The 12,999-nt window shown below is 41.2% G+C and overlaps 1 protein-coding gene across 2 annotated transcripts in view; it reads left to right on the top strand.

Annotated features, from left to right (window-relative positions):
- Positions 1-12,999, top strand: part of SPTBN1 (spectrin beta, non-erythrocytic 1) — a 135,820-nt gene that overhangs the window by 58,742 nt on the left and 64,079 nt on the right. For both annotated transcript variants that reach the window (XM_019549292.1, XM_019549294.1), the window contains exons 3-8: positions 3,842-4,015; positions 6,115-6,206; positions 9,106-9,186; positions 10,271-10,386; positions 11,455-11,567; positions 12,153-12,340. In XM_019549292.1, coding sequence (XP_019404837.1) covers positions 3,842-4,015; positions 6,115-6,206; positions 9,106-9,186; positions 10,271-10,386; positions 11,455-11,567; positions 12,153-12,340 — 764 coding nt within the window. The remainder of the gene's footprint in view (positions 1-3,841; positions 4,016-6,114; positions 6,207-9,105; positions 9,187-10,270; positions 10,387-11,454; positions 11,568-12,152; positions 12,341-12,999) is intronic.

Here is a 12,999-nt window from a genome sequence, read left to right as displayed (position 1 = left end):
CCCCCCCCCAGTAACACATAGATGTGACATGAGTTTTGATTTCAAGAATTTGCAGTGCAGTTCCTCCCCAAACCCCTGCTCCGATCTTCTTGGAACTTGACAGGCTTTATGCTCTCAGCAAAGGCTACGACTCCTGCAAGTTTCACCCAAGTAAGAGACAAAACAACAAAATTATAGATATTTCATTGATTTCCCCATTATACCCTATGGCCAGATCGCCGTGGCGGCTCCAAAGCTTCCGAGCCACTTCAGCCAGATTGAAGCAGAAACCCGGTCCAGAACTCCGGATCGGATCCCTGGCATCCAAAGCAGCCAAAATCGATCCAAAGTGGGATCGAATAGCTGCCTATTTGCACAGGCCTAGTGCAGAGCTCTGCTTGGTGAATTTTTTTACTTTTGTGAGTGCAAGTTATCTGGTCCTGAAGATCTTAAGCAATTAACCTGAATAGTTGCTGTGTAACAGCCTCGCTTGTTGCTGTTGTAATTGAGAGGATTTCACTATAAGATCTGAATACATCATCCTGCATCATTAATGATTATAAGTGTCATTTTGCGGCATCTAGTAAAAAGTGTAGTCAGGTGTAGTCAGGGTCAGTGTGGCACCGTGATGTTTGCCTTTTCAGTGGATCCACCTGGTACTCTGGGTCCAATTTACTACATGTTATCTTGTATTTCACAAAATCTTTGTTCTGAAGGCAAATCTTGCCTATAATTTGGTGTCTTGGAAGGTTGTTTCCTTGGTTTTTTTTTTATTCTCTGGCTATGTATTCATGTGCACTTTGGAAGTAGACAGTTCTCTCAGGAACTCATTAAAATACCATTAGTGAATGCATGTTAACTCTTGGGTGCCTGGTTTTAAGAGTGTCTGATGCAAATAGCCAAGAGCGCTAATAGATGTGGGGGGGAAAAAAACAAACTAAAACATCACTTTACTGGAACAGGAAGTGCATTAGTTTGACCCAGCTCCCCAGCATCTGTGTGGATTAGGCACAAGGCTTTTAGGTGTTTCAGTGAGGCTTTTTGGCGCCTTTGTCTGATTCAGTCAGCTATTAGATAAAAGCGCCAAAAAGCCCCAGTGAAGCACCTGATGATGTATACAGACATTGAGTGAGCTGGGTCAGACTAATGCAGTTCCTCTTCTGGGCATGTGCTGTGCTTGGCATGAGAGTGCACCAAGCTTTAAAATGTCATTTTGCAGGGGGGAGAGGGTTGATGAATTACTTTCAACTTATTTTCCTCTCATTATATTGAGACATTAGAGCTCAGTCTAGCTACCACTTAGGTTAGTGACAAGACTGCCACTGATGTGAATGAATTTCTCTTGGACGGCATCAGCATAGCAATGGTATTTTTTTTGTATGAATACCACAATAATCTTCAGGAACCTTGTATAAGCTATAAATATAGCATTTGGGAAGTGAGTTTCACTTACATTTTACTTGCACCGTGCCCTAGAAAGCATATGCCCTTCCGTTTATGGGTCCAAAGCTCAAAGCAAAAAGCTAGAGTAAATCACATTGTGGCAGCTGTGCACAAACAAACAGGCTGTACGTTTGAAAATGTGAGAGAGAAGCCTGTGGGGCACTGAGAGGCAGGCATGTGAAAAAGGGACAGATACATCCCCCAATCTAAATTTGCAACTGCTGGGGCAGGGCTAAGCTGCTTTTGAAGGCATGTCATGTGCTAACAGCTTTTTAAAAATTGGGACAGCTTAACTTGCCACAGGCTAACTCATTCAGGTATCCATACTGTCAGAGTACAAATGGGATATATGCTTACTGGGGCCTTTTGCACAGCCAGAGTGCAGTAAACTGGTTGTACTGTACCTGCAAATCCAGTTCCTGGAAGTGTATGCAATTGACCAGATTTAATGCTGACTTTCTTTTCCTTGTTACCGTGCCTGTCCCCACAGAAGAACTTGTGGTCTCCCAAATCTGGAAGTGAAACTAGTGAGTGCAACATTAGTGTCCTAAAGGATATCTTTCTAGCAAAGTGTTTAACGCGTATGACAGATGTATTTCAAACCAGTGTTCCTAGGAAACAATATACTTCTGGCTGAAACTTTCTGTCTCTTTGAGTACACTCTGAAGAAAGAATTTTCTCAGACTGTTTCACTGGCCAGTTCACTGACTAAATTAAAAAAAAAAACAACTTGTGTTGATTAGTGTTTTGGTGGAGGGGTTGCAGTGATGTTCTGTTGAGCACTGGATGAGTTTTCCAGGTGTAACATTTATCCACAGCACTGACTTTTACATGATGTTAATGTGTTCATGGCTTTTCCCATTTACATTGGGTCTTGATAAAAAATGTATTAGTCTTATATTGCTGGCTTCATTTTTTTTTTCCTATGAAGAAATGTATTCTGATATTTTCATAATCTGCCTTACTCTGAGTAGCTTAAACAGTTGTGAAATTTTTGTTTTCATGGTGTGTCATTGGTTCATTTAGGACCCAAATTATAGCTGTGTTTTAAAGTGGTTATGTGTTTGCAGATGTCATGCAGATTTTGAACCATTTCTCATTGTGCGTATTTGCTGCTACAATTGCTTATTTAATGTGTTATTCCACTGAAGCAAATAGCGATTATGAAAAATCCAGCAAGTATTCTAGAGAAAAGGTCATGTTAGTAAAAGGTAATAGGCATGTTATTCACTCTGCCTAGTCATCATTTATCTTTCACCTAGCAAATGAAGGTGTAGGACTGAAGTAAAAAGGGAGGGAAATGTTTTGATTATGAGTTAGAATGAAGTTTGCTTCATTTCCTCCTCAAATGCCTGATCCTGTACTCAATGAGGTCAATGACAAAATTCCATTGATTCAGTGCATCAGTCACCTAGTCCAGGGGTTGTCAATGGGGGGTACCCCCTGGGGGTACTTTGGAAGGTCTCAGGGGGTATGCAGGGGCAGGAGGGGATAGAGCCCTGCCACCCCATGTTGCTGCCTCCCAGGAGCAGGGCTGGGTAAGAGCAGGGCCACACAGATGCTGCGCTTCCCCCACTCGCCATGGCCCTGCTCTGCATTTGGCTGCGCGCCACCCCCCCCCCCCCCCCCCGGGGGGTACATTTACTAAAAAGGGGGCTGCTGGGGGTACACTTATTAAAAAGGTTGAGACCCCCTGACCTAGTCAAATTAGTCTTCTGCTTCAGTCACACCTGGCTGTTGTAGCTAACAACAGGCTATCTCATTGCATAAGCCAGTGGTTTTCAAACTTCCAGAAGTCACAGAACCCAACCTGTTCATGTCACTTCTTCTGCTGTGATCCCTGCCACCTCTGGCTCCACAGGCCGCGTGAGCAGACACAGAGCCAGACAACCTAGCCCGGCAATGGTGGTGCACTGCCTTCTGGTCTGCTCCAGCGTTACCCCTGATGACGTATCATGGAGCCCTGGGGCTCCATGGCACAGTTTGAAAACCACTGGCGTAACCAAATATTGCTGACTACTTGCGGCTACAGTAGTTTTCTGAGCAGCCTGGATGCATGTTATGGGCACAGGGGTGAACATGAACTTTATTTTTTTTTTAATATTTTTTTTTCCCCAAGGAAAACAACTTAAAGAAACCAGGAAATCCAGTTTCTGTCTGGTTCTTTTTCCCTTCACAAGGAAGATATATTTTTGTTATAGAGAAAAGGGCTAAAATAAAATTCTGAGGTCAGAGACCTGGGACCTAAAGATAGTTTGCTCCTATATACTATGAGTTAAATTCTGTTTTCAGTGGTAAGTGTCATTTATAGAGAAAGCATATTATAATACCAGCGGCACACTTAGTGAGACTGAAGGAGGAAGCAACTTTCTGCAGTTTCTCTAATACTGATTTCTATTGTCTTTGCTTTCCCTGGTAGCCCAAACCAACCAAGGGAAGGATGCGCATCCATTGTTTGGAAAATGTTGATAAGGCCCTTCAGTTTTTGAAAGAACAAAGAGTGCATCTAGAAAATATGGGATCCCATGATATTGTGGATGGGAATCACAGGCTGACTCTTGGCCTTATTTGGACAATTATTCTGAGATTCCAGGTAAAAACATTGTCTTTGGTTCTATGTGTTTGTTCTGGGTGGGTCTTATTCTCTTTGTGACCAGAGTCCTGCTGAGAAATGCTAACTGCCCCCAGGTCCCACTGACTTCAGTAGGAATCAAGAGGGTTGAGTGTCCAGCAGGACATACTAGTTTTGCGTGATTACATCCTTGCTGAAGTGCTGATCAGCAGCCTAAAGAGAATAAGTGAGTAGGAATTGTGAGACTACATTCTCTGTTCCTTGAATCAAGCAGTTGCTTTTTGATATGTAGGTAGATCCATAGCCCAAAGAACAGAATAAACCCTCTCACTTCCTTTTCCCTTGAGTTTTAATTTACAAAATATAAGTACTTTCAGTCACGGCAAATTGTTTGTAAAGATATCAAGAGCTCAGACTTGACCAACAGTGCCCATATGTGAAAAGCTTATCTCGCTTGTTAAATAACCTTGAAAAACAAATGAGGTTTTTAAAAATCTCACTATTTTAGCTTCTTGTAGCCTAACCTAAAACTTTGTACACGCTGTGACGGAGCGTTTCCAGTGCTTTTAAGACAGACAATCATACCTATGTCAAATCCCATCTTCATGGAAGGGAATCTAATTTTCAAAATTAGATGTCTTTTGAACTATTCCAGATGGCCTGTATTAACATCTAGGAAGTAACATTTTAAACTGGTATATTTCTTACTGTTTTCCCCCCTATATATTTTATATATTCCATATATGTATAGAAATGTGTGTGTATAATAAACTGCATGCAAAACTTGACAGTTGTGGTGCTGTTAGGTTATTTTAAAGAATTGTCTTAAACTGACTTCCTACAGTACAAATTAGTAGGATATAACAAGACACGTTTAAAGTAGTTTGCACGACCCTGTGTGCTTATAGCTCAGTTACTCATGCCATAGCTTGATCCAAAAATAAATTAATTGTTTTCATTGTATTTTTTTCTTCAAATAAGTGTTGTATTCAAACCCCAAAATCTACTTATGGTAGATGCTTTATGTACAACATATTGTAAATGTAGGTGTGTAAATGACACCAGTCAGAGGTATGCAGAAGAAACACAATTAGCGTGCAGATCTGTGTGCTAAAAACTCTGAAGTAAAGCTGTTGGACATTTTGAAGTTTTAAGTGTTGGTAAGGTTGGGCCTTAGGCTGTAGGTGTGGAACCTGGGAACTGTCTGTAGAGAATAAGAGTCATAATAAAGTAGTGTGATTGATTAATGCCTGAATACTCTGACAGTACCTGGGGCCTTGGTTAGAAAAGGACTGGAAATCCTTACTGTGGAAACCTCTTAAGTGCAAATCATTCTTTGAATTTTATTACTGTTTTTTCTTTTTCTTAACGTGAAAGAGCCTGGTTTAACTTCCACGGAGGTCAGTGCAAGTCTTGATGTTGACTTCAGTGGGAGTTGAATGATACAATACAAAACAAAATGTACTGCGATATAAACAGGAAATCTGAAGGGTTGTGTTTTTTTTTTATTTTTAATTAAAATATTTTTGCTGCACTTTGTCTTGATGAAGCTAAAGACTGACAAGTTGTGCTGCCACCATTTATTTAAGTACAACTAAAAATACAGATTTCAAGAAACTTTGCTGTGTGACTACTCAGGACAAGGATCAGGTTCTACTGAGCTGTGTCAAGGAACCTACACCTAAAACGTCCCCCTTAAAAGATTCTGAGTGCCTGGTATGAGTGCTGTGCGTCCTTAACTCCAACCGAAATAGCCAGCACATTGCAGAAGGCACAGAATGCCTTACAAGAGTGGGCCAGAACACTATATAAATCAGGGTTTAAAAATGGAACAGTGTGTTTAAGTTTCACCAGAAAGTACTTGTCCATAGACTTTAAAAAGAAAATGTTACAGTAATTTAAAGACAAAGAAAACTGTTCATGATGATCTTCCTTTCAAGTAAATGAACTTAAACTCAGGAAATGTTTTGTACTCTCCTTTTCTTCTGTTTTGCTGTTCTTCGTTTTCTCTTGCTGCTTCTGCTGTGATCTTAATTGCTTATATTTCTTTGAAAACTGAAGTACAGAACTGGCTCAGTACTGACATACTGTTCTGATTCAACCTGATTTGTGACTCTTAGATCCAGGATATCAGTGTTGAAACTGAAGATAACAAAGAGAAGAAGTCTGCTAAAGATGCTTTGCTATTGTGGTGCCAGATGAAGACAGCTGGGTGAGTGTGGATTAAAAAATTACCTACATAGGGGTTTTCACTGAAATAATTTTGGATACATACAAACATTCATCTTTTCTTCAGTCGCCTGACAAAAGTAAGTTGTCAAAAATCAACTGATTTCATACTAAATCTATTATTTATAGGGCAGTACATTCCAGTTTATTTAGGTCTCTATCATGACTTCCATATGGTGGACACATGAATCTGAGAATCCAAGAAGGGTACTAGGTCACCAGACTCTTGCTAGTCATATTGGGAGATAATGACCATATTCAGGGAACTGTGCAACCTCATTTGACCTTTTTTGCATGTGTGATTACCCTTAAATTCAGTAACTAGCATCTTAACTGTTTGAGAATCTGGTGGAATTTGGATGAAATATAACATTGTTCAGATCTCTCGGACAGAATCGTCGTCTTATTTGTAATTCATTCAATTGCGTTTTTGAGACTGCAAGAACGATTCTGCTGTATATAATCTTTGGTTCCTGGTGTTGTCAAGTTTTTGTTTTGGAAAGTACACAGGAATAGTCCTGTTTTCACTGAGTAAGATCAAAGCTGTCTTGGGAATAGCCATAACTTGAAAATGGATACAATCTTTTTGAGTTTATATATGTTTGTTGAATAGAATATTTTTTATTTTTTCCCTTTAAAAACTTTTCTGAGGTTCTATCTTGAAAGAACAGAACAAATCAAAGGACTTTAGAAGTCTTAACAAATACTGTATTCCTTCAGATACAAAGCAGCCAGGAATTTAAGACACATTCTCTGCTTGTAAAAAGAAAAAAATGCAGGCTTTTACAATTACATTTTTAAGATCCAAGTCTTGTTTTTTAGAATAAATGTGGGGGTTTTTTTTCCATTAAAATATTTGTTAGATATTTGAAGAAATATGGTAAATTATTCTCCTTAATTATTTTTGAAAAAAGGCATGGGTTGGACACTACTTTTTGGTTAGAATAAAATGAAAGACCTGTGTTAATCTCCAAAGTTGTTACATTCAGGGCATGTCTCCATGTGCAAATGATTCAGGGTGGGTGGGTTTATTTAAGAATAATTTACTCTAAAGTAAACCCACCCCAGGCAGTGGGGTCTAAACGTGGGGAAGCAGGCGCAGATTTGCTGCTCATGGCACCAGTCTGCTCCTGGCCCTGCACTGGCCTCCTGCAGCAGACAAGGGGAACTCTAAGCTGTCCCTGGGTGCTAGGCCAGGGGCTGGTGGGGAGCATGGGGCCAGGAGAGAGCTGTTTTCTGGCAGGGGTGGGGACATTGTTCCCTGCCCCAGGGAGCTGCCTGCTGCTAGGGTGGGCTTTGGCACCAGAGCCCAGGTGGGGACAATGTACCCCTGCCCTGGAAGCAGGGAGTTCCCAGGCCCTGCCCCATGATTGCAGTCACGGAGCTGGGAGATTCTTACCTTGCAGCCCCGGCTCAGTGACCTCCCAGCCTCCACTCTGCAATTGTGGAGTAGTGGCAGCTCCCTGATGCTGGGGCAGGGGAACATTTTTTCCTGCCCAAGCACCAGTGGTGGAGCCCGCCCTGGCAGCCGATGGCTCTCGTGGGCTGGAAGCAGTCTCCCTGTCCCTGCTGCCCAACTGACTGGGAGGCCGTCTACATGTGCTGTGCTGTGCAGTAATTACTCCCAAGTAAATTTGCTACTTGTGTTTGCATGTGTAGACAGTGATGCTTACTGTGCAGTAATTGGCTCTAATCTCGAGTAAAGCATCTTGTGTAGACATGACCTCAGAGGAATACATTTTTTGCCTTCTCAGATTCCTCCTGCCCTGCAGAACTAAAACGTCTTCTCTCAAGGAATCCAGCGTTATGCAAAGGAATTCCTTTTGCATAAATGATAGATTTCTAAAGTGTGAAGGATTGTGGCACATATGGGTAAAATCTTGTACTCTTAGACCAGACTCCAATGACAGTTGGATTTGGCCTACAGAATACCTTTTGAGGGTTGCAGAGAAAAGAATATCTATGAGAGGAACTGATTCTGTTTTGCTGAAATGGACTTCCTGCTGTCCAATTATGTTTGAAGTGGCCACACATCCTTTAGAGAAAGTTTGGAATGCATTAAAAATTAGCATTTGGATATTTTTTCCACATTTCAGAAGAGGTGTGCTCATAAATAGAAGTGCCTCCAAAATGCTTCTACAAATGGTAGCTCTTGTATAGCTTTGGATATCCATTATTTATAGAAATTCAGTATGTTTCCTTCATGAAACTTGAATGAATGCAAAGTGAATTGAGTACTTCTAAGAACTTCTAGTAAAACTTTGACTTTTGTCTCAGAGAGTTCCTTTGAAATTGGGTTTGCAAAGAACCTTAATTTTTTTTGGATATTTTGAAAAAATACCTGAACCAGAACTGAAGTGAATTTGGTTCTGCTTGATCTATTAGCTATCAAGTTAACCATCAGACACATGGCCTGGGCATTTGGAAGTCACTGTGGAGAGAGTCATTCTTTTGAAGCTGCCCATGGAAAAGCTTGTTAGCTGCAAGGAAAAGCTGCTAATCCACCACTTTCCTAATGCCATCTATTAAAGGCCTGAAGCCCTTTCTTCCCTCGCATTTCCAAAAATGCCCCTCACCTTCCTTTTCCACCTGCCAGTCACCAGTATAGTCTCCAGGAGCTCTGCTTCTTGACCAACTGTTATTCCTTTCCAAAATATATCAACTCTTTTAGTGTTATGTGGGAAATGAAAATGTTCTTGCCCCTCTCCTTTTGATGTGCTTTAAAGGATCATGGTTGTGAAACTTCAGGAGCTGGTTGATAACATTCCTCATCTGTGCTTATAGGAACTGTCACTTCTGTCCCACGCTTTCAGTGACAGTGTGCAAAGCCAGAATGGGGATGCTATAGTGATTTACATTATTTTTGTTTTTTGTTCTGTCAGTTATCCCAATGTCAACATTCACAACTTCACTACTAGCTGGCGGGATGGGATGGCTTTCAACGCACTAATACATAAACACAGGTATGTCCTTGTAAAATACCCTCTAATGGATTTGGAAATCTGGATATGTTGCTGTGTGCACAGTTTTGCAAGAGTTAGCTCTTTGATGTTTAAGTATGTGGGGGTTGAAGGTGAATTGGAAAGAACATTTTGGAGTCCCTCATGCAAACATGATAAGTAAGGGTGCAGCCTCCAACTTGGGAGTCTTTAGGCCTCTACATCCTGGAGTTGATAAGGGGAGAGAGGCAGGGGCTGGATTTGTTGATACTCCCTGCCTAAATACACTTGACCATACATAACATCTACTCTGTCACTTTGAGCTACAGGATACTGAGCTCTTTGGGTCTGTGGTCTGACTTAGCGTGACATCTCTTGTGTTCTTCTGTTCTTAACCCTGTTGAAGTTAGGACAACCACTTGTACAAGCAAGTGACAATGTGTAACCCTAGCCCTAAATTGTTTGACTTCAGCCACATTCATCCCTGGTCATTTTTCTCTGGTTTGCCAGAAGCCAGATTTAGCCCTGCTGGCACATGCTGTGCAACTCCATGCTTCCTTTGTGGCCCCACTGAAATAAGTAGGATGATGGGAGGAGTCTACTAGAGAGCAGTGCTTCTCAAAGTGGTGGTCCGCAGACTGGTGCTGGTCCGTGAGCCACCAGTCACCGGTCCACAGCGACTTGCCAGGAAAGAAAGCAATATATTTTCAGAAGCATAACATTAATATGTCATAGCACCACAGTTCATACGTTCCAACACTCCAGGTGACGTCACGTCATGCAAGGTGAGGAAAGAAAAGGAAACTGCTGGTCGCACATTTGTGTAGCGCTGTTACGCTCAGTTGCTGCCACTGGCTGAACTGGGCACCGGCCTCTGGCCCACTGGAAAAAAAATTGCCGGTCTGCCAGATCAGATAGTTTGAGAAGCACTGAATTAAAGGACTGTGTGAAGAAGGATGGGAAAACCTGGTCCAAATTCATTTCTATTGAAGTTGCTTCCATGGGTCATCACTGCTATTTGGAGTGTTCCAGTTTTTATTTCGCTTGTTCATCTTCAGGTGGCTCATTTATATGTTAGAGAAACTGAGGGTGCTTCTCTCTTGTTTAGGCCTGATCTGATTGATTTTGACAAGCTGAAGAAATCAAATGCACACTACAATCTGCAGAATGCTTTTAATCTGGCAGAGCAACACCTTGGTCTTACTAAGCTTTTGGACCCAGAGGGTAAGAATTCCTTCAGTTACGACATGGGCTGGCTTTCTGTGGAAGAATGTTATTTCCTCGGTTACACCCTTCCATGCTCCAGGGTTCGGTTTTTTTATGTGGCAGCATTTTAAGTCGAAGGGCACCTGGATGCAGATTTTTCTTCTAGTTGTAGAGTACCTTGCCTGAGCAGAAGGCAGCAGAGTGATCACCAGTGACAAATACAAGAGGTTCCTTTTTGCAGTTAGCTGAGCAGGAAGTTAAACTTCAGTCCCTGCCATGTGGCAGTACTTTGCTGTTGCCAGACTGGCCATGTATGTGGACAAGTGAAGAGCCATAAATCCCATCTATGCTGGGAAACACTTTCTTTAAGTTAAAATAAAATTGGCATGGTTTTCATAAAGCACTCTCAACATGTTTCCCAGCTCTCAAACTAGTAGTATTGTTCTGATGTGTATGGATATTAAAGTGTGAGCAATACTTACAGGACAGGAGGCTTTGTTGGTAGGGTACAAGTAAAAGTCACATCATTGGGCAGGTATCACCCTTACAAATTGTGTGTGTAATTGTGGATGATTGTTGTTGGCTCCTTGATGTTGGAGGCTGGTATTTCCTCCCTCAAATACAGATGTAGTACATTTCTTCTAAGTGCTTGACAAACATTATATCTTGCAACTACCTTGTGAAGACAGGCAAATATCACTGATCCTGTATCCCAGAGGCATGCAGAGACTAAAGGGCTTGTTCAGCTGTGAACAGCTGCTAGTCAGGGCCAGAATCTGAAACAATACCCAGATGTCCTGACTCCCCATCCGGTGTTTTAAACACTGTTTTCTGTCTCTAAGATTAATGCAAAATAGAGGAGGAGGTTTATAACTTCTAGCATCAAAGAGCTGGAGACTGGGCCAAAGCCACTGAATGTATTTTTGATTAGTACACAAACCAAGACTTCAAAGCCCCAGAAGCTGAAAGGTGAGGGAAGCCATGTCTCTCAGTCTGAGTCCTACTTAGTGGATTGTCAGCACTGGATGCATTGTTTTAAATTGCATACTACGCACTATGCTAAAGTAACTCTTATTTGGTTTTCAGATATCAGTGTTGACCATCCTGATGAAAAGTCAATCATCACCTATGTGGTGACATATTACCACTACTTTTCTAAGATGAAAGCTTTAGCCGTTGAAGGAAAACGTATCGGAAAGGTTTGCCAGCTAACATTTTATATGTGATGCAGCCAATTAAATATTTATTTTTATGTACAATGTCAGTCCTTTTAGCAGCCCTGTTACATATTAGCTTTAGTTTGCTTTTAATCTTGGATTTGAAGACCTTATATTCTGATATAATATGGAAAGTGGTTAATCTTTCCTGATGTTTCCATCTGTTTCTTAATGCTAGCTGATGTTTAACTTTGCTTCCTAACTTTATCTTGTTAAGTCTTTTCTCTACCATTAGCTGCCCCTCTGTCTCTCTTTTTGGAGCTGTAAGGAGCCTTCAGTTTAATAACATACCCACACTGTTCATGGTAGCCAGCAACTTACTGTCCAGAGAGACAAAATAAGAATGCCTTTGTAAACATCGACCTTGTCCCCTTAGTTAGCTTGGGATTGTGGAAATTTGCTGCAAAGCAATGCAAAGAGTCCTCACTCCTCAGTATCTCCAGCTTCCTTCTGTATTCAGGAGCAAGTGGTTTGATCCATAAATTAAGTCCCTCTGCGCAGTTTCTTTATGGAGATGTAGGCTTCTGAAGAGGTCTGGCCTTGTCACTGAATTGTTTCGTGTTGCAGGTGCTTGACAATGCCATCGAAACAGAGAAAATGATTGAAAAATATGAATCACTGGCTTCTGACCTTCTTGAGTGGATTGAACAAACCATCATCATCCTGAATAATCGCAAATTTGCTAACTCACTGGTTGGGGTGCAACAGCAGCTGCAGGCATTCAACACCTATCGCACAGTGGAGAAACCACCCAAGTAAATTTAATCTTGCCTTAGGAAAATAGGGTCTTTTTTCTTTAAAAAAGAAAAAGGGAGGGAGGGAAGGTGGGGGGGGGCAACTTTTTTCACCTTATTCCTGATTGTTAATACTCTTGGATGGGTTGCTCCTTACCACTCAACCCACATAGTAAACAGGAAATAATGTGCTATGGACAGCATCTCAGATCCTGAGAGATACCGTTTCAGTGCAAGTTGTAATAGCTCAAAGTGAAGTAGTACAGATGGCAATAGTGTGTTGCTGTTAGGTAATAGTATCAGTAATAATGCATGCCAGCATTATGCAATACTCACGCACAGCTAATAATAGAATATCATAGGTTATCCCAGATCAAGAGTAAATGTATCTGGTATTACAAAATATGACATAATCTACAAAGCTGCATTTCTATATCTGTAATGTGCTATGCAAAGCTAAGATCACAACATACTTTCTAATTAGCAATTAAGGCTTTTTCTGTTAATGTTCACCATCTAAAAGCATTACAAACAGCCAGATTCTATTTTAATTGCTATTGATTTCATTATGCCTATAAAGATTGTGTATTTTTCGGGAACTGCTCTGAAAACCTGATTCAGAGCCCATTGACATCAGTGGAAAGAGTTTCATCGACTTTGAGCTTTGGATCTGGCCTTAA

This window comes from Crocodylus porosus, unplaced genomic scaffold, assembly GCF_001723895.1.
Source record: "Crocodylus porosus isolate Cpor-Errol unplaced genomic scaffold, CroPor_comp1, whole genome shotgun sequence".
NCBI lineage: Eukaryota > Metazoa > Chordata > Crocodylia > Crocodylidae > Crocodylus > Crocodylus porosus.
This window is presented reverse-complemented; position numbering and strand designations above follow the sequence as displayed.